Source organism: Gymnoscopelus braueri, assembly GCF_963280865.1.
Source record: "Gymnoscopelus braueri genome assembly, chromosome: 9".
Lineage (NCBI taxonomy): Eukaryota > Metazoa > Chordata > Actinopteri > Myctophiformes > Myctophidae > Gymnoscopelus > Gymnoscopelus braueri.
This window is the reverse complement of record NC_137610.1, coordinates 28,144,137-28,169,050: the sequence shown is the minus strand read 5'-3', so window position 1 is coordinate 28,169,050 and position 24,914 is coordinate 28,144,137. Positions and strand designations below refer to the sequence as shown.

General features: G+C 42.7%; 1 protein-coding gene across 2 annotated transcripts in view; it reads right to left on the bottom strand.

Moving 5' to 3' along the window:
- Positions 1-24,914, bottom strand: part of tmem117 (transmembrane protein 117) — a 117,669-nt gene that overhangs the window by 6,712 nt on the left and 86,043 nt on the right. For both annotated transcript variants that reach the window (XM_080437791.1, XM_080437790.1), the window contains exons 5-7: positions 21,418-21,515; positions 15,645-15,804; positions 6,344-6,473 (exon numbers count right to left, since the gene is read on the bottom strand). In XM_080437791.1, coding sequence (XP_080293917.1) covers positions 6,344-6,473; positions 15,645-15,804; positions 21,418-21,515 — 388 coding nt within the window. The remainder of the gene's footprint in view (positions 1-6,343; positions 6,474-15,644; positions 15,805-21,417; positions 21,516-24,914) is intronic.

Here is a 24,914-nt window from a genome sequence, read left to right as displayed (position 1 = left end):
GCCCATTTGGGACAAAAACACTGTGGACAGTGTTCTGTCATTAGGAAAGTCAGATATGAAAAAAATATGAATATATATATAAAATCACGCTCAGGTTGTTAGCTGCGGTGGACTTGGGATAGAGTTATGATTTTTTTTCTACTGTACCACTCGTCCGAGGTTATAATAATATCATATAAAAGGTTAAAAAAAACGTGGTCCGGAATTCTCCTTTAAGAGGATTTCACGTCACTAGATCACCAGTGAGCGACCTCATGCACTCCATTATTCTGACACAAAGGAACTCCGTATACGGTCATGGTTGACGTGGCACTCCATATATGGAGCCACCTGTATCATGTGAGTCTGACATAGTTAGATTAGACGACTTACATCATATTTGGGCGTAGCTGTGATGAGAACTCCGTATATGGTTATGTCTGAGACGTGAGGATCTCATGGGCGGGATGACATCCCGCTAGGCGACATTATAAATGGGGATAGCACCATGACAGGAGAAGCACTCTTGGACCAGCCATCTCAGAGAGACACTCAAGTATCTTTCTTCCCATCCGCGAGACATCGATTTGGTTGTAGGTTCTATTGAACAACTGCAACAAGTCTCAAATTAACCGGCAAAACCGCCCAAGATCAACCGGTGTGTGTGTGTGTGTGTGTGTGGAATGTTGCACTGGACGCTACGCCAGAAACAAGGACCTCTGAAGAGATACTTGGACTCTGCCGTGGTGGTGCAGAACAAGGTCTACTACTTTGGATCGGACGGCAGGAACACAGAGGTTCACATCTTCAACACAGTGTCCTTCTGCTGGGCCAAGTTGCCCCCGGTGACCAACAGAAGAGGAGAACGTCCGTTTGAGGTTCCCTCCATGCAAGAGGGCCACACGGCTGTGCTGATTGAAAACATCGTCTACATCTGGGGGGGAGGCAGTTCTTACCGCAACGTGCTTTATGCATTCGACGTGGACACCCACACATGGTTGAAGCCCAGTGTTTCTGGGACTGTTCCCGAGGGGAGGCGTTGCCACTCAGCCTGTGTCTTAGGGAAGGTCATGTATATCTATGGAGGATTCCACCGGGTGACTGAATACTATAATGACATCCACAAGTTGGACACCACCGCAATGGTCTGGTCTGTAATAAACACCGGAGGAACTCCAGCAGCCTTTTCATCGTATCACTCTGCCACCATCATCGGGACCAAGATGTTTGTGTTCGGGGGCCTCGGGCACCGGGAAAACAACGTCAGAGTGTTTGACACGGAGGCCGGCTGCTGGCTGAACACGCCTTCTTCTTCTTCTGCACAGCTTCTCCCAGGAGGACGCAGGTGGCATTCGGTCTTCGCCTACAATGGAGAGCTGAACGTAATTGGTGGCTTAAACATGGGCCAGACCGTCGGTGATCTGTGGAAATTCAGTCCAGAGACCTTCTCCTGGAAGAAGGTTAAGCCAAAGGGGAAAGGCCCGCCGCGTCCAAGGATGTTTAAAATGTGCTGTTGCATGGTGGGAGATCGCGTCATCCTCTGTAAAGGACACGAAAGATACGGGACACCCGATGACCTCCTGTACGTCCTAGACTTAAACCCTAGCCTGAAGACATTATGCAAGCTAGCGGTTGTTCGGTACGGCCTGGAGCGGTCCCACACAACATCAGGTGGGAACTGGCGGCCACGACGACTACCAACGACAGACGACAAAAAACAAGAAAAGTTCGCTCCTCGGTTTCCTACCCATGGCCCGTGAAGCGTGTAAGGCGGTCGTAGACAATTGGAATAGAATCGTAAAAAAAATCTGACCGAGTGCTCGGGTGGTGCAGTGGTAAAGTCCCCGCCCACCGCCACGGAGGTTGTGGGTTCGAATCCATCGCGGTGCATCCGGCTTTGTCGAGCGTCTACAAATATATGAAGATACTTTCGACACTTGTAAGATACTTTCTCATGGAATAAACCCTAAATGTAAACGAAGTGAAAGAAGTTTCATCTCTTTATTTTGGTTGAATTAATTCATATTTGACAGACAGACAGTGGAACTGCTTTTACTCAACCTTGATTAGGGCCCACTTCTTGGAAAATCTTGAAAGCGTTCGCGGCCCACCAAACTGACCACTGTCAAGCGTAAGTCGCATGACCTACATTTTAAGAGTTATAGGACAAAACGTAAAACAGCCTGTGTTATGCAAAAACTGCTGTTTAATAAGCGGGATGCATGATGCAAAACAACTGCATAACAAGCCTGGTCCCTATTCAATGCATAGAACAGAAGCGAGCCTATAGCCTAATACTCCCAATGAGATGTATGAGCATAGGCCAAGAGAGACGAGATATTCACCACACGTCACACTCATTCATTCATTAATTCATTCATCAGGTATTCCTGTGACTTTGACTTTGGGCTCACTCACATATTAAGTACCAATAGACATTTGGAGGTCCACAGACTCCTCAATCTTAATGAGATCACTACATTTCCATCACACAGCTCATCTCTGCCGGGTGACTGATAGCAAAGGCAGAGGTACATCATCGCTGAAAACTTGTATCTCCATATTTCAACTATTTATGCCCCACTTTGTCGTACAAGACAAACGTGTCACACAAACGTAGCAAAGGTAGCCATTAAAGGATATCGTGTAACACTGGTTTCTTTCAAAATTGGCCAGGGGAAAAAAACATCTATTAGGAGACCAAAAGGGGAGGTATATGTAAATGTCCAATCTCTTATGTGAATATAGTGTTCATATGTATTATTGTGTTAATTTTGTAGGCCATGTTGATGAATTGAATACTGTACATAGGACCACAATGGAAACACGTCCCCAGGATTTTTAAATGTTATCCTATTAGTGTTAATGTCTTACTGTACCACGTGCTGTTTTACATTTCTGACTAGTAAAGTAATCAATCAATCAATCAATCAAACCCAAGTTTGTATGGATTTTGTATGGAAGAGCTTGTGACACAGGTTCTTTTTTTCTCCATTTCCTGAAAAGTAATGGTTTCGGACATACAAGGTTTCTCTACCCGACAGCGACGACCTGACACATCTCCCTCTCCCTTCTCCCCCAGAGACATGCTGTTAATATGCTCTTACTTAAACCAATCACGTTGCGCAGGGAGTCATCTCCATAATACTTAATGGCTATGCAGTGCATTAGGGTTAACAACCTTGTGCGGTTGAAGCGGTGAGCGTTTGAACGGTTTAACATTTAGCAGCAGGAACATTGTTTTTTTTCCCTCCTCCACTCGATGGGTGTACATACGTGCCGTGTGCAGAAGAGAACCTGGATAATGGTTTTAAATGGGAAAATAGAACCAAATGGAAGAGAACCTGGGTAAAGGTTTTAAATGGGAAAACTGAGTTTTATGTGTTTCCAAGACACAGCGAAGTGATGGCGCGTGACACTCCACAGGGATTTAAAAAAATCATTTTTTTTTCCAAAAGAATTGGAGAAATAAAAACATAAAAAAACTAGAAAATGTGCTCCTCGGAGCACAAGTCTCCGCCAGCAGACCCGTGCTATTTTAATCAAATGAAATCACTTACCCTATCTTTAACCATAGTTTTCTGGGAATGTTCTAATTCTTACTTAAAATAGAACATGTTACTATAGATGGGTTTCCGCGCGACGTCATCACAGAGCAGAGTGCGCAATCTGCGCATGCCTGGGGTAGAACGAACCGGAAGCGCACTTCACTCTGTTGTTGTGTTCGGGATTTAGATAGGCATAATGCTGCTATTATAGGCATAATAGGCATAATGCTGCTATTATATACAAACAGATCCAACTTCCGACAAATCATTTTTATTGAGTAAAGAAGATATTACAAACTGCATAATTTAATCTACTTTCATTAAACCCGGTGAAGACCATTTCTTTTATGAATGTACATTTGACTAGAGCTGCTGCGGGTAATAGCGCCCTCTACAGGCTCACCCCTCCACTGCGCGCGCATCATCCTCTCATGTTTACAAACAGGAAACCCATCTATATCATAGCAATTATATTATCATAGCAATAACTAATGAGATACAGTAGGGTAAAAGATATATCTTTTAGTTAAAAAAAAAGTTTAGACAGGGGGGAATGGCAGCAGCTTCATCAACTTCTAGTTCAGTCAGACAACTCTTGGATTGGATTAGAATATATATTTATTGAGCAAGCTTGAGCATGGATATAGAAAGCATAAGGAAGCATAGTTTGGCGTCAGGCCTCTGAATCCATTCACTCCCTGTAAGAATAACATTTTAATAAATGTTACATGCCAAATAGCATTTACAGGGAATGAATAAAGACCCCCATGGGGATCTAGAAACAGAGCCTACAGGTGGATGCCGGGGAGGCGGTGGGATGACTTTCATGGGCAGCAGCAGGTAAGCAGCGAGAGCAGCAGCAGCAGCAGCAGCAGTAACGACACACGTCGGCTCAGCAAGACAGTGTGTCAGCAGCATACGTAGGCAAGCAAGGGCAGCAGATCCGGCAGGATCTCGGCAGCAGAGCAGAAGCAGCGTCGCACGTCAGAGCAGCAGAAGAGCGCAACCAGACTGAGCAGGTAGGCAGAGCATTACTTATAACCCACCGACCAGGAGAAGAGTGCATGTGACTTAGTCACCTGATCGGTTAGCCCAATCCCTTGAGTTGCCTGGCCTGAACTAGCTCCGTAAACTGCGCCTCATTTCTTGTGATCTGTAGCGTCTCTTCTTACTGGTGTTATGTGCTTGTTGATGTTGTCTTTCATCTATTGAATACTGTGACCAGTGCCTTCTTTTCCTTTCGATGTTCTTTACAGACTCTTGTACTTTTTCTTCCAGAGATTGTAGCAATCTTTGCTGTGTCATGTTGTCAGCATTTGTGGCTCGTCTTCGTTTTTTGTCATTTAGGGATTCTTTGTCTCTGTTTAGTGTTCTTTGTCTCTGTTTCTTAGCTTTGGCCTTCTGCGCCTTTGCTTCTTCATCAGGTTTCAGACGATGATTTGCTGCTTCTTCAGTTTGCGTAATGGGAGTTAGTTTCATTGTGTGATCTCAGCTGTGATCTCTGTTTGTACTGGAAAGTACTGTTCCTGTCTAAGCTATTTATATATTTATATTACATATTGTGATGTCACGTGAAACTTGACCAATGTTAGGTGTTCTCAGAGGGACACACACACGCACGGACTGTACTGGGTGATTTGTACTGGAAGGTACTGTTCCAAATCAAGACTGATTGATTCTGTCTTACCTCACTTCAAAAACATAAATGTTTTTGAAGTGACACACCTATTTATAGGATTTTATTTCGTCATGCGTCCCTCTAGCCAATCAAAAGCATTGGTGTCAAGGATAAGGATAATTCCTTTTAACAGGTCGTTCATGAAAGTCCTTGCGGTCTTGTTTCCAATGAGAACCTGTGAGCAATTGGGGTTAAGAGTCTTGCTCAGGGACAAATTTCATATCATCGGCACATATGCTGGGATAGCCTGGAATCGAACCTGGGGCAACCAGGGCCAGCTGGTTCCCTAGGCGGGCTCACTAACCACTCAGCTATGGCCGCCCCAATGTCAACATATTGTCACGTGTCACGTGGAGAACGAAAACATACTCTCCACCTCTGGCGGAGACAAACAGAACGAAAACATACTCTCCACCTCTGGCGGAGACAATAATAATAATTAAGAAATCGTTAAAATAGCAGATTTAGAAGCTCACAATGTAACACTGTGAGCTTGCAGATCAGCTTTTTCACTATACTAGAGGTTCCCTCACATCTACATCGCACCGCTGATCCTACCGATATGCATATAGAGATCCCTGATGTCATCAGTATATGCCCATATATGGGCATATACATATATGGGCATATACATGATGATATATGGTATATAATGGTTAATTATTAAGTAAGACAAAGGATGAGGCCACACAGCTCTTAGCCACAATGCAAAAGTTTATTTAAAAAGAAACCAACGTGAGTTAACCACTTAAACCCTATATTTAGTTGACTGGATTCAAAAAGGCTCTATACTAGGCCCCCTCCTGTTTTTGTAAACTACATTAAATATATTTGCAGAAGATATTTAGTGTGGGACATCTGTGGGAAAAAATACATTTGTTTTCACTCATTTCTTATCACTTCAAGGTTAGTGTTTCAAGGGACTGTTGCTTGGTGGCAGCAGTGAAATGATTCCACGCTCCATAAGCTGCGTCGTGTGATCATACCTATGATGTGAATATGGTACTCCTCTTTAAAGATCTGCATGCAGAAGCATGCATGTGGCTATGTGTGATCATACCTATGATGTGAATATGGTACTCCTCTTTAAAGATCTGCATGCAGAAGAATGCATGTGGCTATGTGTGTGTGATCATACCTGTGATGTGAATGTGGTACTCCTCTTTAAAGATGCTCTTGCAGACAGGAAGCCTGAACTTGAACTGTGTTGTGGACATTCCTGGCAGGTTCACATCTAGGTCCCCCATGAAGTGTGGAAACTCCCAGTCCTGACGGAGAGACACACACACACACACACACACACACACACACACACACACACACACACACACACACACACACACACACACACACACACACACACACACACACACACACACACACACACACACACACACACACACACACACAGAGAGAGAGAGATAGCACAAACAAGCTAATGAAATGCACCGCAACCACTTTCAACTAAAGAACAAAACAGAACAGATAGAGAAATGCAAATGCTCCATGATAAACATATACAGTACTGTGCAATGATGCTAGAAGGATGTTTTCACTGTGGGGGTGAAGACTGAACTGACGGTGAACTCGCATATACCCACACAAGGTCTCAGAAGAGGATTTGCTCAAGGATTGACTGAAGGTCAGATTTTGCACCGCAAGCTGTAGCCTGACTAGTGTGTTTACAGGCCTGTAGGAGAAGTGCATTGATGGAGTTTAACGGCATTGAGAGTTTCATGTCAAAAGATAGGTCAACAAACAGCAGCTCTCCTTGAAGTGTGTATTACCGATTTATTGTTGTGGTTAATTATCCCTGCCAGACCGGGAACCGAGAGCTATACGAGTTAATGTTTAATGGCTTATGTCCGTTTAGCCGTTATTTGTCATTGTCATACAAATACATGTTACTGGTGGTTACGAAACCATGGGTGATGGTAGGGATGGTTGCAGTGACAGTAGTTGCAGTGACCAATCTGGACAAATTGGGTAAACTGGACGTGAGTTGCATCTATACTAGTTGGTGTTCTCTCTTTCCCCTCTATATCAAATCTCTTTGACAAAAATAGTCAATCTACAAGCTCACAACGCGTTGTGAATGCGACACGTTGTGAGCTTGTAGATCGGCTATTTTTGGCGAATGTTCCTCCTTTTGAATAGGGATGCTCGGGTTCAAGTGGCATCATGCCATTATTGCAGGATCTCTGTGCCTTTTATGGGTATTATGGGTAGAACCATTTACAAGCTCACAACACGTTTTGACACGGCGCTTTGTGAGCTTGTGGACTGGCTATTTTTGGCGAAGAGATTTCGTGGAGAGGGGAAAAAGAGTGGACCAAGTATAGAGCCCTGGGGGACACAGTTAAAGTATATACTGTAGGGTTTAAGTTGTTAAAAGTGGCTATAGAGATCATCTGTAATACAGTATCACAGTTTTTCCCCCAATTAATTTTATTTAGATTGGATTTTTTGGGGAAGTCCAGGAGGTTTGCATTACCTGACCTGAGGGTGCGGGAGGGGGTGTGGCCTTCCAGGAGGTCAGAGAGGTAGCGGGTAGCCTGGTTATTGAGGGCCTTGTAGGTGGTGATGAGTATTTTTAAATCTTTTCTGTGTTTTACTGGGAGCCAGTACCAATAATAATAACAACCTGATCTAATTTCCATTCTGATTATCGCTTCCTTAAGTTTATTTTTGAAACCACATGCATTCTAGTTGGAGTCAAATATGGGCGGAGCATATTCAGACGTGGGAGGAGCATATTCTAGTTTTAAGTGTTTAAACTGATTTGGATGTTTTATTAACACATTTTCCTGGGGACCAACTGGAACGCCTTCAAGGACCCCTGGGGGTCCCCAAACCACATCTTCTAGTGGTGTTTCCTTAAAGCAGATTAAGGAACAGTTTCAGAATCTTCGTCGGTTCCTACAGGAGGAAGAGGAGGCCAGGATCGCCGCTCTGCGGGAGGAAGAGGCTCAGAAGAGTCAGGAGATGAAGGAGAGGATTGAGGGTCTGAGCAGAGAAATGGAAACCCTCTCCAATGCAATCCAAGCTGCTGAGGACCAGCTGAGAGCCGACAACCACGTCTCATTCCTGCAGAACTACAAGACCACGATGGAGGGAGTCCAGCTCACCCTGCAGGACCCGCCGCCGGTCTCAGGAGCGCTGATAGACGAGGCCAAACACCTGAAGAACCTGACCTTCAGAGTCTGGGACAAGATGAAAGACATTGTCTCATACACTCCTGTCATCCTGGACCCCAACACTGCTCATCCATGTCTCATGCTGTCTGATGATCTGACCAGTGTGAGACGTGGAGAGAAACAGCAGCTTCCTGACAACCCAGAGAGGTTTGACTTGTGGGGCCGTGTCCTGGGTTCTGAGGGCTTTAACTCAGGGTCTCACAGCTGGGATGTTGAGGTTGGAGACAATAAAAGCTGGCATGTAGGTGTGTGTGTGTGGAGTCTTACCAGAGGAAGGGACAGACAGGGAGTGGATTATGGTTTATATGGTTTTATGAGGGTAAATACAAAGCAGTCTCCTCATCAGGGCCTAATTATAAGGGTACTGATCTCTCAGTGAATCAGAAACCCCGGAAGATCAGAGTCCAGCTGGACTGGGACAGAGGACAGCTGTCCTTCTCTGATCCTGATTCTAACACACACCTACACACCTTCACACACACTTTCACTGACACACTGTTTCCATTCATTTATAATTATGATAAAGATGATTTTAAGATGTTACCAGGGAAGATCTGCGTCACTCTGGAAAACCACAGTTAGAACGTCTACAAAAAACCTACAGAACATATTGATCTGATATTGATTAAGGGCAGGTCATTAATTATTATTTCAAATAGGTTGTAGTGATTTTTTAATTAATGTATCATTCAGTTTCACATAACTTTGGTATTACAGACAGACACAGACAGACAATGCTTTACAAGCACAGCTACGGTGGACAGATAGTTAAACAGATACAATTATTCCTGATAACATATTTTTATTTTGTAGTGTGTAAACGATCAGTTTGTATTTCTATTGGTATAATGATGACATGTTTGATTTGATTATTACTGATAACATTATATTGTAGTGTCATTTATGGATCAGGTTTGAATTCTATAGTTTCTATATGACAGTGATGATGTCTGTTGATGTATTTGATCTTATTAAAGATGATGAGAGTAAAGTGAGTCAGACGTGTGTTTGTAACAGTCAGCATTCAGCAGATCATACACTAGAAGAGTTATTAAAAGTAAAAGTACTCAATCCACCCCAGTAGTTCAGCAAAAGTATACTGCTGGTCAAATATTACATACAGTAGGTACAGAACAGGAAAAAAGTACCATCTAAAGTGATTCAAAGTTGATGTCTTCCTGGTGAGCCAGTTATAGGCCTATACACCAAGCAATGTTTTATCATGCGTATATGCATATATTAATAAAGATAGCTCAGCTTTATCAGCGTATAACTGCCTGGGTTCCACTCTTGTTTGCTCTCATTTGCACACATTTTTTATTACGCTGAGGAATTTCCGAATGGCTGCATTTCCCGTTGGGGCCGATGCCAATATCCAATGAAGTGCATAGGAAAGGGGATGTACTGTACCCCCCCATGATATTAATTAAGACCTCCACTTCATATCGTCTCTGTCGGGTGGAAACCTCATATGTCCAAAACTGTTACTTTTAACGGTTCAAATTCAAAAGCATCAAAAGTAGCAGATCGACGAGCTCGAAACGCGTTGCTTCGCGCCACGTTTCGAGCTTGTAGATCTGCTACTTTTGATGCTTTTGTGTGATGTTGTAGTGTGATCAAGTAGGGCGTTCATATATGAAAAAACACAAACGGTTCAAATATGGAGATGGGAGGTTTCTGCCCGATAGCAACGATATTTCGCTGTTCTAGCACTAACAGGCGTGACATTTAAACCAAGCAGCTCCCTCCCACGGAATAACGAGTCTCTGGGACATACTGTATACGGATAAGAAACAGCGGGAATAAATATGCATGTTCACGCATATTCACACACGTACCAGACATGTGTGGAAAAATACATATGCAATTCACACACACATTCACACACGTACCAGACATATGTGGAAAAATACATTATGCAATTCATGCACAAATCACACGATATTGTACGGGCATGAATGCATGGCATTCAGCTCAAATTCATTGTGTCAAATAACAAGAGAGAAAAAGATAATTATGCAAAAGAAAAAGAAAATAACACAAAAATCCAGCAGACAGCAGCTTGGAGGCATATCCAGATCCATGTCACTAATTAGGCCAATAATTAGTTTGAGAACAAAACCAGGCGTCTTTTCTCATGGAGGTGAGAGATTAACTACAGCAACGAGTGCTGCTTAAATGAAGGTGAATGAAGCCCTTTGCCGAGCGCAGCGGCGGGGATGAGTTTTTTATTGACAAACTCTCTGGCGCGCAGCGTGCGGTTAGAGCCGTGAGAGCGGGGGCCCCACCGCCGAAAAGGACGGACTAATTGAAATCATAAATAACTGTTGTAAACGTGCTGGCTGGTACACTGGGCGAAAAGCGAGCGGGGTCTGTCATAAACAAAGAAAAAGGGGGGGAGGGGTGCAGCGGGTTCCGGGGCCAGTAAGTCAAGCTGAGGTGGTGTGTGTGTGTGTGTGTGTGTGTGTGTGTGTGTGTGTGTGTGGGTGGGTGGGGGTGTGTGCGCGCGTGTGCGAGAGAGAGAGAACACTTCATGTCACATCAGCTCTATGGCTGCAGATGACGGGTCAATGAGCTGGTCTGGGCCAAGGGGGCTAGCATCCGGCTTGTAAATTGACGCTATATAGGAAGTGTGACAGTCCATATGAATGGCCAGTACCTCTGTTTCACCCCTGCTGGTTGCAGAAGCAATTAGGCTCTATTCAGGCGGATGGGTTTTAGGCCGAACTTTACACTTGATTTGGCTTGATTTCCGTTATTGGCTGTTGAATATAGCCTGTTTTCGCCAAAAACGCAGAAGAAAACAAGAAAGTAGACCTAAATCCTTTAACATTAGATCGGACGGGGCTGGGTTTGTTGTGATCACGTTATTTCCGGGTATACTCGTCTCAGGAAGTCATAGGATCACTCATAGGTTGGCGAAGAGCGCCATCTAGCGTAAACGCTGAAAACACTGTTTTGACGTGTTACACGTCATTGGCACTCTGAGCTTTGGAAAATATTGACATGTTACACGTCATTGGCATTCTGCATTTCGGACCGGATATCAACCGGATATAGAAAGATTGCGGATTTGAAATCTCTGCAAAAAAGGTTTCATTTACGGTCTGTAGAAACCGATGGCGTGATGATGTCCATATTTTTTTACGGTCTATGGTCTGGGCTTATAGCCTAGAAACCAGTGTTGCCAAGTCTGCTTATCATAAGCGACTTTGGGCTTGTTTTTTCTCTAAAGTTGCTTGTTATATTGGTGGTTGCGGGTAGCTTTTTTTGGGGGGGGGCTTGTTTCTTAAGTGTAGTTTGGGCGTGCTTCCTAATGTTGTTTAAAACCAGTGGATCTCAAACATTTTCATGTCAAGGAAACCCACAAATGTATTTGTCTGCGGATCGACCCCATCTGAAAAGATGTTGTGCCAGGGACCCCCATACAAGATTGGGGTTGTTAAAAATGTTTCACGACGTTCAAGATTCCTTTTGAAAATAGCAGATCTACAAGCTCACATCGGGTTGTGACTGTGAGCTTGTAGATTGGCTATTTTCAAATAGCTGATGTAAAATAGGGGTGGTAAAACTGGTCGCTTCTTTTGGGCTTGTTTTCATAGATCTGGTCGCTATAGTTTCACTCACAAAATCTGGCAACGCTGCTGGAAACCAGAAGAAAATAAAAATAGCTCAGTGATAATGGTCTGGCCATGCCAGGCTGGTCTTGGCTGTCCACCAGCATCTCTGTAAAAGAAGAAAACATCAAGGAAAAGCCCAGCTTCTATCTATAGCAACATGATTATCCTCGCTGTCTGGTGGAAACCTTGAATGTCCACAACCGTTACTGTTCAGGAAATAACACAACAATGTGTGCCAATGGAGGATCTTGTTAATACTTTTCATTTGTTCAATATGTATGCAAAAAAAAACACAGACAGACTTAAAACCTCACTATGTAACTTTTTTTTTCAATTAATCTGTATGGTAGAGTATGTTGATTCAATATAACTCCTCCCTATTTTGGGCATGTCAACGCGTCGCATCGCAACTTCTGCACGATAGTCATATGACAAAGTAAGGCATTTATTTACAAAACTACCCCCAAAAAAAAGTTGAAATATGGAGTTACAAGGTTTCTGCCTGACTGTGATGTTCTAATAATCGGGTGCATACATGCATCAGATAAACATCTCTACCTGAAGGTAAAGTGAAGTCAGGACTCGGGTAGGGTGATTACTCAATGAACTGAAAGAATGCAGCATCCATGATTAGGACTGGGAAATTAAAACATATCAAAACCGATCTTTAGAACCAATAACCATCTTAATCTTGCTCATGTAGGTTAATCAGTTTTTCTTTTTTTCCATTCCTTATACATCCCTCTTCAATTCAATCGACACAAAATAAATTCTAATATATTTTGTTTTATAATCGACTACATTATTTTGATTAACCACTGTGTTATAGTGCAGTGGTTCTCAAAGTGGGGTCACTTCGTGTCGCACTGTGAGCTTGTACATCTGCTATTTTTTAACATTTTGTAAAAATGTTCTAATAATCGTGATATTGATTCTAAACCATGTATTGTGTACCTACTGTAGTGCTGCCTGCAATCCCAAATGCCTTGGGAATTGTAATGGTGTCCTTAGTGGGACTGTGTGGAGGGATGCTATTAGTTAGACTACAGTATAATACTGTGTGGAGGGATGTTATTAGTTAGACTACAGTATAATACTGTGTGGAGGGATGTTATTAGTTAGACTACAGTATAATACTCTCTAGAAGATGATCTCTCCTGCTTTAGCAGCCTCTTGGTAATTCACATAATCAGCGGAGGAAAAATGCATATTTTAAGGGGATACTAAATATTAGCAGCATGAACATAATGTCCTCTAGTCTTAATATAGCCTACACTGTTCCTCAACCAGTGGATATTTAATGTACCTTTTGTTGAATGTATAAAAAATAATGACGCAATGCGTCACAAAGTGACACATTGTGAGGTTGCAAATCTGCTATTTACATGCTACTTTTGTGCGACACTAGTATGGCGAAATAGGGCATTCATTCAAGGGGGGGAAAAACTGTTGAAACGGTATGCTAGTAAAAAAAATATTGAGAACCGAAGCTCTAATACAGAACTTATGAACTAGGGCCTGCTGAAATGTTGTCGTTGTCGGGCAGAAACCTCATATCTCCATACTGAGTTTTTTTTAAATAAATGAATGCCGTACTTCGTCATACAACAGTATCACACACAAGTAGCAAAAATAGCCAATCTACAAGCTCTAAACATGACGCAATTTTTTTTGTGCTATTTTTGCTGTTCCTGAATCCTGAGAAGTAACAGTTTTAGACACATGAGGTTTCTTCCCGACACAGACGATGTGTTCATTAAAGCTGTTTGGAGAGAAAAGCTAGGCTTGAAGTATAGGCTTGTTTTCAAACCACGCACACCATTGGCCCCTGGTTCTGGCTCTCATCCTCTCTCTCTGTCTCTCTGTCTCTCTGTCTTTCTGTCTCCCCTGTCTCGCTCCCTCTCTCTCTCTCTCTCTCTCTCCCTCCCCCCTGTCTCTTTCTTTCTCTTTCTCTCTGCTTGTTTAAAACACAGCTATGTGTATTCTTTTCGCCCAGACAAACACATTTGCATATTCATAAGGCGCTGACACACAGGCTTGTATTGATGTGTGTGTGTGTGTACCCTCCTGTGGGAGGGAGGAGGACGTTGGATGAGGGGAAAAAAATACCAAGAGGAGAAAAAGTCCAATCTTATGAGTCATCATTGAGGAGGGGAGGAAAACCAAGTTAAGTCCACAGAGTGGACCAAGGGTCGATTCGAGAGGAGAGATGTAACAGAGTAAACAACCATTTGTACACAAGACCTGTGTGCGCTGTGCGTGCGTGCGTGTGTGTGTGCGTGCGTGTGTGTGTACTGTATTAGTATACTTGTGAGAAGCTAATGTCCCCAAAAAGCATAGTAGAATTTCAGAAACCATAATTTTGAGAAGACAATTTTCCTGGTCAAGAGAAATGGTTGTTTTATGGTCAAAATGATTTTTAGATTAGGCTTACAATTAGGAAAGGATTCAGGTTATAGGATTAGGCCTTTGGAGGTTAAGTTTATGGGGTTACGGTCGGTGTTATGCCTAATTTATACTTAGTTTACATTCCAGTGTTGTGCAAACAAAAATGGCAGATCTACAAGCCCACAACGTTGCGGGCTTGTAGATCCGCTATTTTCGGCTTCAGGGCTAGGTAAAAAAAAAAAAAAAAAAAAATACCATTCATAAAATCACCATCCTAAAATGTTGATGTCTTGACAAGTATAGCAATACAAGCGAGCGTGTGTGTGTGTGTGTGTGTGTGTGTGTTTGTGTGAGTACCAAGAGAACCTCTGACATATACCTACTTCACACAACAGAGCAGTAAACAGTAAACATTTGTCTCAAAAAAGCTGTATACCCTGTATTTATAACGTATAACTACGCAATGTGACATAGCTCTGTTTAACACAATGCTGTACCCCCTCCAACTGTGCATACTTTCCCCATTTTTCCTCTCAAATAGTTTTTATTATATTTTGACACTTGCTTTGGCAATGTAAACGTCTGTTTTCTCACGCCAATACAGCTCCTTTGAATTGTGTGTGCACGTGTGCGTGCTCATGCATGCAGTCTCTGGGCGTAGTCCAGAGACTACTAGAGGCTGCGACGCGTTGTGAGCTTGTAGATCTGCTATTTTCAGAGCGCAACACCCGAGCACAACCAAACATAAAAATAACTTGTCTTTTAGTTCTACTGGATGTCTTCTCCACTCGTCCCTCCCTAACATTTTAGTCTAGTTTTTATTTGTTGATGAAATTGTCAATATATTTAGTTTTTAGTTTTCGCCAGTGAAAAAAGGTAGTCGACGAAAATTTTTCGTCATAGCTTTAGTCGACAAAATCAACACTGGACAGCGCCCACTTAGGAGATCATTTGTAGGATTTGTGTACCATGTCGCCTCTAGTGCATGGCTCCAATCGGGATGGTGTATCTTCATAGATTAACCATCTTTGGCGTAGTGCAGTCGTTGTTCTGGGGTCAATGGCAGTATACTGTAGGAGTGATCAAACAGCCCTGTGAGCCACGGCACAGCGCAGCGCGGCTCCATGTGATGGAGCGATGCCAGGACCATGTCCCAGGCAGCTCCCTGTTTTAATTGGCCTCAGGGGACTGAGTGTGTGTTGAAGGGGAGGGGAGGGGAGGGGGTGGGCTATACCTGCATGACAATAAGGAGGTCAAAGACCAGGATGAAGGACGCCAGGAAGGCCCTGGAGACCTCGTCACTGGGCAGGAAGCCCCTGTTCAGGTTGTCCCAGCTGATCCAGTCTGTGCTGATCACCAGAAGCACCACGGAGGTGAGGGAGATCAGCACCGCCCTGCATAGAGAGAGAGATGATTTGTAAAAAGCACATTTAACCACTTAAAGGGATAGTTCTTTTTTTTTTTTTTTATCCCACGATTTTGTAACCTTTTTTCACCCAGTGCCAATTTTCTAAGTGATGCTGGGCGCTACACTCCCCCCACCAGCCTAGGGAGCCCAGGGCCGAGCTCATGCCTCCTTCAATGCATGAGAGCCAACTGACCTTCTTGTCACCTAACAGAGGGGAGTTTCCCCGGTAGGACGTAGCGTGGAAGGAACACGTTATTCCAACCAGTTCCCTTCTCCTCCATCAGGCGCCCCGGCTGTCATGGGGGAGGCGGTATAGCGACCAGGATTACTACATGTTTTTGTGAGGGTATTAACTACCCTAGGAGACACACCCCGAAAAAAATATTTTTCTCTATCGATTAGTCACCCCATGGAGACTTGAATTCATTTTGTTTGTGTCGCATTCCTAAGTCAATAATTTGATGACCAGCGGACCGGTAGGCAGCGGTTCCGGTAGGAGACACAAAGGAGACTTTGAGTCTCCTACCGGAACCGGTGACGGTCATAAAATGATTGCCCTAGGAATGAGACAAAAACAAAATAATATCCATGAATTCTAGTCTCCCTTTAAACCCCATATGGTCTATGCAAGTATATTTTCAGTTTTTTGATATTGTGGGGAAAGCTTTTACTGATAATAGCCGATCGACAAGCTTACAACGCGTTGTAAGCTTGTCGATCTGCTATTTTTCTGCGTGGTTAAAGGTAGGGTAAGTGATCTTCTTTGGTTAAAATAAGTGTTAAATAGCTCTATGTTATGATAGTACATTGCTATAGAGTGTTTGTTCAGTAACAGTCTCCATGTCTCTCCAGTTCTTTATTAAACAGAAAATGCATGTTGAGAGGTCAGAATAACCAATTTCATCCAATTTGGTGTGGACAGTGGGTGATTACATTGATGGTCCACAACTCTATTACTTGAGCGAAAGTCACTCCCGGTCAAATATTTAATACTTGAGAACCCTGTAACTCTCAGAAACATGCTAATGAAGGAAGGCACTGACTCAAATGCGCTGTCCATCTCAAATGAGGTAAAACAGGTCTCTAGTGGTGATAGGTGAGGAATTCTCAGCCTGGTCAAACTATTCACGCTTTGAAGAAGTCCTTATTTAACTTCAGTACAAGCTGTTTTCAAAGTTGTGTGAATGAATTAGAGTAGCCAATTATTTTTACCTGTTTTTTTTTTCCTTTTTCCTTTACCTGTTCCTTTTTTCCACCAATTTAGTCGTTATGCGAATTAACTCCCCCCTACACATTTCTGTGTTGTCACTGCTCTTGTACCCTACTGCATTGGTTCTCAAAGTGTGGTCCTGGGACCCCCAGGGGTCCTTGAGGGAGTTCCATGGGGTCCCCAGCTAAATGATGGATAGTTAGGAACCAAATGGACCCTTATGAGTCTGTAACTCTGAGAGTGTACAAATGGAACCAAATGGACCATAACGAGTGCATTTGGTTCCATTTGTACACTCTCAGAGTTAAATTAACATTTATTGACAATATAAATTGGGGTCCCAGAGATAGAAATGCCATTAAATGGGGGGTCCGTAGCCTAATAATGCATGATATACTGGGGGTCCTTGAAATTAAAATGGTTGGGAATCACTGATAGAGCTGTACAAATCTTCTCTTAAGGGGGTTCCTGCATGGCATATCTTTTCAAATGGTCAAATGGTCTGCGGGCTTATAAGTGTCAATTTGGGGGTCCTTGACATGAAAAAGTCTGAGAACCACTGATCTACTGGCTCTCATGACAGTGAGGACAAAGATCACCCTCCCTTGTCCAGCTTCCCTCCCCCGAACATGGCCGAATTGTGTTTGTATATAGAGGTTCAGGAAAAGCGGACGCACCACGGTGGTGGACAGACATTTTGATGAATGATGCACTAAAAGCCTTTCACAGGCAGCAGAGGCAGGTCTAGCTCTGTTTAACTTGAGCGACAGATCATAGCTAGGTAGATGCAACAATGTCCACACGTCCGTCACGCCACCACCACCATTACCGCTGACTGACTGCAAGGTTAATCATTAAGTCGAGAGCTTTTAATACATCTATTGTTGAAAGTGGTATACTGTGAGTGGTTTCCTCCTTTTGAGGAACATTTTAAAAGCATTTATCTGTCTCTGGTTTTCCTGATGGCTTTGAAAAGTTCACGTTTTATTTTCAAAAGCAATTTTCAAAACGGGGTTACAAAGTGCTCCTTCTGCGCCTTCCCTCTCAGCTTTCTCAATAAAAGCAAAGGGCTGACCACTCTCCCTCTTCACGAACAAAAACAGGGTTTTTACAAAGTAACCTAGATATAGCCGCACATGAATGAAGGATTTTTGGACTCTCCATGTTTATCTCTCACTGCAGTAATTCTGCTTTTGTTGTGTTTACTGGAACATTTCTCCCCACATTTAAGCAGGATTTATCGGTGAAAAAAAGCTTGTATTTTCCCTCACTTGTATATCTGTTTCAATGTCACTCGCCGATTACCGTCCCACCGCACATTATCCTGCCACACAGCGGCTGGCCTTGCAGACGGCTATGGCCGCACCGACCCATTTCAATTAGGAGCTAAAAACACTTTTGCGGGCGAGGATTAATATTCCAAAGTGGCATGCTTATTCTTCCACATGAATGACTTTTGTGGCACTGTCACTTACAATTCACCAGGGTTGTTCACAGTGGTGGAAAGTAACTAAGTACATCTACTCAAGTACTGTACTTAAGTGCAAATTTGAGGATTTCTTTCTTTTTTACTGTACTTTTACTTCGGCTCCACTACATCTCAGAGGCAAATATTTTACTTGTTACTCCACTACAATTATTTGACAACTTTTGTTACTAGTTAGTAGTTATTTATTATTCTGATTATTATTACAAAACATACATTAACCACTTACCAGCCTACTGTATACTTTTGCTATTTGAAAATAGCCGATCTACAAGCTTACAATGCGTCACTCTGCGACACATTGTGAGCTTGTAGATCTGCTATTTCTTGTAAATTCTGCATCACGAGTACTTTTACTTTTGGTATTTTAAGTACATTTTGATGCCAATACTTTTGTACTTTTACTCAAGTATATTTTGATGACCTGACTTTGTGTGTTTCTACATTGCAGTATTGATACTTTTACTTGTGAATGCTTTTTCCACCACTGCCTTTCTGGCACTGTCACTTACAATTCACCGGGGTTGTTCAGTGCTTTTTATTGGTATCCAGTTTGTACCGGCAGCACTTTCATCAATCATATTTCAAAGCGGAGGTGCAGTATATTTCACATGATGTCTTGTCAAAATCCGAATAAAATTGATTGTGAAAGTCCAATTCCACGGAGCGTTGGTCAATAACAAGACAAAGGCTTGTGGAAGACGGCCTTCTCCTTTTCTTGAATTCTAATGGACAGCAAATCAATTCCGTGGGAAACGTTCTGACACGGCAGCCTAAACTGTCTTTGAAGTTTGGCATGTCTACTTTCTCAGCCACCCTTTGTCTGTACGTATCAGACTGATGTCAACAGGGTTCCAGTTGTTAAAAAAAACATTTTCTTGGCCACTTATGCGCAATATCGCCGCTGTCGGGTGGAAAACTTGTATGTTCAAAACCGTTCCTTTTATTAACGTTATTTTAAACACATTTTAAAATGGTGAAACTAGCCGATCTACAAGCTCACTACGCCTCCTAATGCGAGGCGTTCTGAGCTTGTAGATCTGCTATTTTCACTACGTTTGTGCAACGCTCTTGTGTGATGAAGTAAGGCATTAATTTACGAAAAAACATAATTTGAAACTCGGAGATACAAGATTTCTGCCCGACAGCAGCGATATACTACCTCGTATGACAAATAGTGAAAATAGCTGATCTACAAGCTCACAAGGTGTTGACTCGTGAGCTTGTGGATTGGTTATTTTTCCACTATTTTTGAATAAAATTGATATAGAGTAGATGACAAATTCTGACAACTTTAACCTAAATGCCACAATTGTGATATCAAAATAAATATCAAACATATCAAACAGTCTAGATTTCCCCAAAAGGAAATGCATGTATTTAATTTAGCAGAAGCAGGGATAAAACATCATCCAAACCCGGCGTAAAAAATTAATGATCAGAGGGGGATATCTAAAGCAGGTATGGACCCCCACCCCACCCCAGCAAATCAAACCCTACAGACGTCACAAAGCTTTTCGATGGCTTCACTGCACACACATTGACTGTAAAATTAACCAATGCGGGGGGATTTTCTTTTTCTCGCATATCATATTTGACGGACAGGCACTGAACTGCTTGTGAGATTGAACCCCTGCGGGACCCCTGGGCTACTGATGTAATACATCAAGGAGAAGTGGATGTACATGTCGGTCTACAAGTAATGGCCATATCTGACATGGAGTGCAGTGTTTGTTTAGCGGTTATTTAAGGGTCACTGCTGGGTGATGTGTGAAGTGTGTTTGAGGCAGGAGTTTGGCTTGGCCCCGTGACCTTGCCGTGTCCATTGATTTTTTCCCCGTTGTTCTCCTAATTAAAGGTGCTGACACTGAGTGGGGGGAAGATTAACACGGCTATCGACTGCGTGTAACCCCACAAGGGGCTGCGCAGGGCACCTAACACTTATGCTGATGGGTGCAAAGCACACATCACGTGCCGTATATATGCACGCACGGATAGCAGTGGTGGAAAAAGTACTCCGATTTTTTACCTAAGTAAAAGTACCAATACTGCAATGCAGAAGTGCTCTGTTACAAGTCCGGAATTCAAAATGTACTTGAGTAAAAGTATTGGTATCAAAATGTACTTAAACTACCAAAAGTGAAAGTACTCGTTATGCAGAAGGTCCCATTTCACATGTTTTCAAAAGTATAAAATGCATAAAAATCCTTTGAAAATAGCAGATCTACAAGCTCACAACACATCGCTTCACGACGCGTAGTGAGCTTGTATATCGGCTATTTTCAAATTGCTATAGATTAAATAGGGCTGAAGTGGTTTTGTAAATCTACAAAGTAACAAGTAACTAAAGCTTTCAAATAATTGTAGTGGAGTAAAAGTACAATATTTGCCTGTGAGATGTAGTGGAGTAAAAGTATTACAAATTGGAAATACTCCAGTAAAGTAAAAGTACCTCAAATTTACTTAAGTACAGTACTTATGTACATATACTTAGTTACTTTCCACCACTGACGGATAGCCTGCGCCACACACACTCATACACACCTAGAGTTAATAACATTAACCCTGGCATCCCTATTTGTAGATACGCCATATGCGCTATTTGTGACTAGGGCTTTATAGGTGGTTAATCATAGGCTAATTGATATTACGCAAGCTAGACCATGATTCTCTGAAATCCCAAACAGTATACAGTATGATTGTACCGATGTCTCATTTTGTATGTTTTTTTTTTTTATGTTGGGGACTACGGATGAAAATGTGCATCTTTTACTTTAGTCTTGTGTATTTACATTGCATCATATGTTTTGTACATTAATACTGTCCCTCTTCCAAATATAAATAAAAACAAATAAATGAAAATTAAATAAAAATACATTTAAAAAAGTAGGTAAAATGCCTACCAGAACAGAATGATCCTGGTGTTGCCTTTCTTCCAGAACCTTCTGGCTGCTTTGCCCCAGTCTGGGTAGTTTGAGGCCTGCAGCATCATGTCTGTTACCTGCAGATGGTAAAAGATTAACACGTGTTACTGTGTATGTATACTGTACAAGGGAATGGAGAGTGAACCCAGTTGAAGTCAAGTATGCTGTACAAGGGAATGGAGAGGGAGTAAACCCAGTTGAAGTCAGACTATCTACCCATTTGTTTTGGAAAATTAAACTCAAACTCAAGCAGATGAATAAATTATATTATGTGTTAGACTTATTATTGAGTCTTACTGAGAGAACATAGGAAATTACATTCTGTTGACAATTGGTTATTGGTTATGACAATAGGTATTTTTCTGCACTATTTTTGTCTTTTATGAATTTCTGCTGTCTTTAACTAGGAGAAACATAATTTCCTTTTTTTCCCCATGCTGCTTGCAGATGGAAAACAAAATTACAAATAAAGCAATCTTGAATTTATGTGAAATTGATTTTGTTTCATATTGGTTCTTTTACGTTGGTTGCTTGCCATGTGGTCAATGACTTGGCTTCTACATTGCAGACTAAATTATTATTTACCATTTCAATACTGACACAGGCTCTGCACACACAAACTGTAAGACAGAAACATAAGGTTGAGTCTAAAACATCTGATAATAACTCTCGAGTCTGGCATCACTTCATCACTGTCTGGCAAAAATCTCCATATTTCATCTTTCTATTATTTATGTTTTGTTTGTTTGTTCATAAATAAAGGCCCTATTCTATACTTTGTCAGATGACAGTGTCATGCAAAAGTAGAGAAAATAGCCGATCTACTAGTAGACTTGTAGATCGGCTATTTTTAGCTATTTGGAACTGAAGTTTTATTTTTCCCCATGTCCTAAAAAGTTATGGTTTTGGACAATGGTTTCCACCCAGCAGTGACATTGTAACCTACAGTATTACAAAGCATACTGTTGTGCTTGACATGCCCATAGAGATACCAGCCTGTGTTGTGCTGTGTTGCCATGTCCGCTTATTATAGTGATAGTTATTAGTGACTTTGGGTTTCTTTTTCTGTAGTTGCTTATTTGGCTTGTCTCCCCCCCCCCCCCCCCCCGTACCAGATTTATGTTAAAATGTTTCAAAAGTCACTTTTTTTTTTAATTCTTATGAAAATAGCAGATCTACAAGCTCACAACGTGTCGCATCGTATTTACATATTTAAAGTGTGTCACTTTTTTTTCTCAAATTCTTTAGAAAATAGCAGATCTACAAGCTCACAACGCGTCGCATCGTGACGCATTGTGAGCTTGTAGATCGGCTATTTTCAAATAGCCGATGCATGTAGGTTTAATGTGCTCATGTGGCCTATAGCCACTTCTTTTGTTGCTTGTTTTTCATAGACCTGGTTGCTTGTTACTCTCGCAAAATCTGACAACACCGGTTGTTAGCAGCAGCAGGCAGCAGCTGGCGTACAGTAAGCTACTCTGTCGGTCGGTCTGTCCCACATGTTTCAAGTGCAAAACCGAAGGGCTGGTCGAAAGCTCATCACGGATTACGTGCTTGTTTTATTAATGTGTGTGAAAGCATTTCGCGTATCATTGCCTCTGGGTAAAAAGGCAGTGGGGCATCACAATCAATTTTGGATAATGCCTTTATCTTGTCGGAGCTAACATGTGACGCTGTCGATCATTAAACATAGTCGAGACGAGGCCGATTGCCCTTAATGTCCCAGCAATGAGCTATCGGAGCTGGTATTTAATATTCGGCTATGAAAATCCAGATCCTTTTCATGAGAACATGCCTCACAGCGCAAAGACATGATGCATCAATAAGGCACTATGGGTGTAGAGACACACGCACTGTATCTCATATCGGAGGAGGATTTGGATCTGCCAATCAGCCATTGATTTTTTTTCCTTTTTTTCTTTCTTGCATCAGCAGCATCCTGAAAACAAGCTCTTCCTGTTCGCTCATCAGCCGATGACACGTTTTAAATCTGCTCTCTCTATCTCCCTCTCTCTCCCTCCCTGCAGACACAGAGGTCATCGTCTTAAAGTGCCTTGTTGAATAAATTGTATGTAACCCCCCCCCCCCCACACTCACACAAGAAAACTTCAATGTAATTTATGGAATCAGCACTTTGCCTTGCCCGGTGTCTTAACTATCTTGTCTGTCGCTCTGTCTGTCTCTCTCTCTCTCTCTCTCTGCATATCTCTCACGCTTTTTCTGTCCCTGTCTGTGTTTCACCTTGTCGCTCTCCGCCTCGTCCCCCCCCTTTCCCTTCACGCAATCCCGACAACATTTCCGCTCTGCCTTCCTTCACCTCCTTCTCTCTCTCTCTCGCTTGCTCTCTCTCATTACTTTCTCTTTCCCTCTCGTCACTCTCCCCCATCCCCCTCCCTCCCTCCCTCCCTGCAGTGTGTGTGTGTGTGTGTGTACTGTAGAATACTAATGCAGGCCAGTGAAGGAGCTTGTCAAGTTGTCTCCAAACCGGCACCATGCGTGCTGGTTGGTGTCAGGGCCCTCCGTCTCCTCCTCCTCCTCTTCCTCTTATGTGCAATCCACTCCCCCCTGGCCACAGCTCTCCTCCATTTATGTTGACAAATGAAGCGGCCCCGTTGCAAAGAGAAGAGGTTACCTCTCCGCTCCGCTCCGCCCCGCCCCCTTCTTTGCATATGCTTGCTATGCTTCATCTGACCCCCACACTACTAGACTCACCACGGTATCTCGTATCTGTGAACCCCTCTGGAGCAGTGGTTCTCAACCAGTGGTCCGGGGACCACCAGTGGTCCTTGAGGTGGTTCCAGGTGGAATGATGGAGAGTTGGTAACCAAATGGACCCTTATAGATCTTTAACTCTTGAGAGCGTAAAATGAAACCAAATGGACCCGTAAGGGTCCATTTGGTTTAATTTTACGCTCTCAAGAGGTAAATTATTGTTAAACAATTAGAGGATGTCTTACACAATTAGAGGATGTCTTACACAATTAGAGGATGTAGAAGAATTGCTATTTTGATCAACGATTGCCTGTTATCTCTCCTATGGTACCAACATCAATACAGCATGGAATTGTGGACAAAATTTTATCCAACGACTACTAAGTTTTGGGTCTGAGAGTCTAAATCTCATCAAACGGTGGTCCGTGGCTCAAATACCGAATAAATAATGGACCTTAAAAAGCGCTGCTCTATGTGCAAATCACCCCCCCCCCTCTCCCCTGGCCACAGCTCTCCTCCATTTATGTTGACAAATGAAGCGGCCCCGTGCAAAGAGAAGAGGTTACGTCTCCGCTCCGCCCCGCCATCCCTTCACTGCATATATTATGCTTGCTTCATCTGACCCCCACACTACTAGACTCACCACGGTATATCTGTGAAAAACTCTGGAGCAGTGGTTCTCAAACATGTCAAGGACCCCCAAAATGATATGTATTTGTCTGTGGACCCCCCATCTGAAAATGTTTTGTGCCAGGGACCCCCAG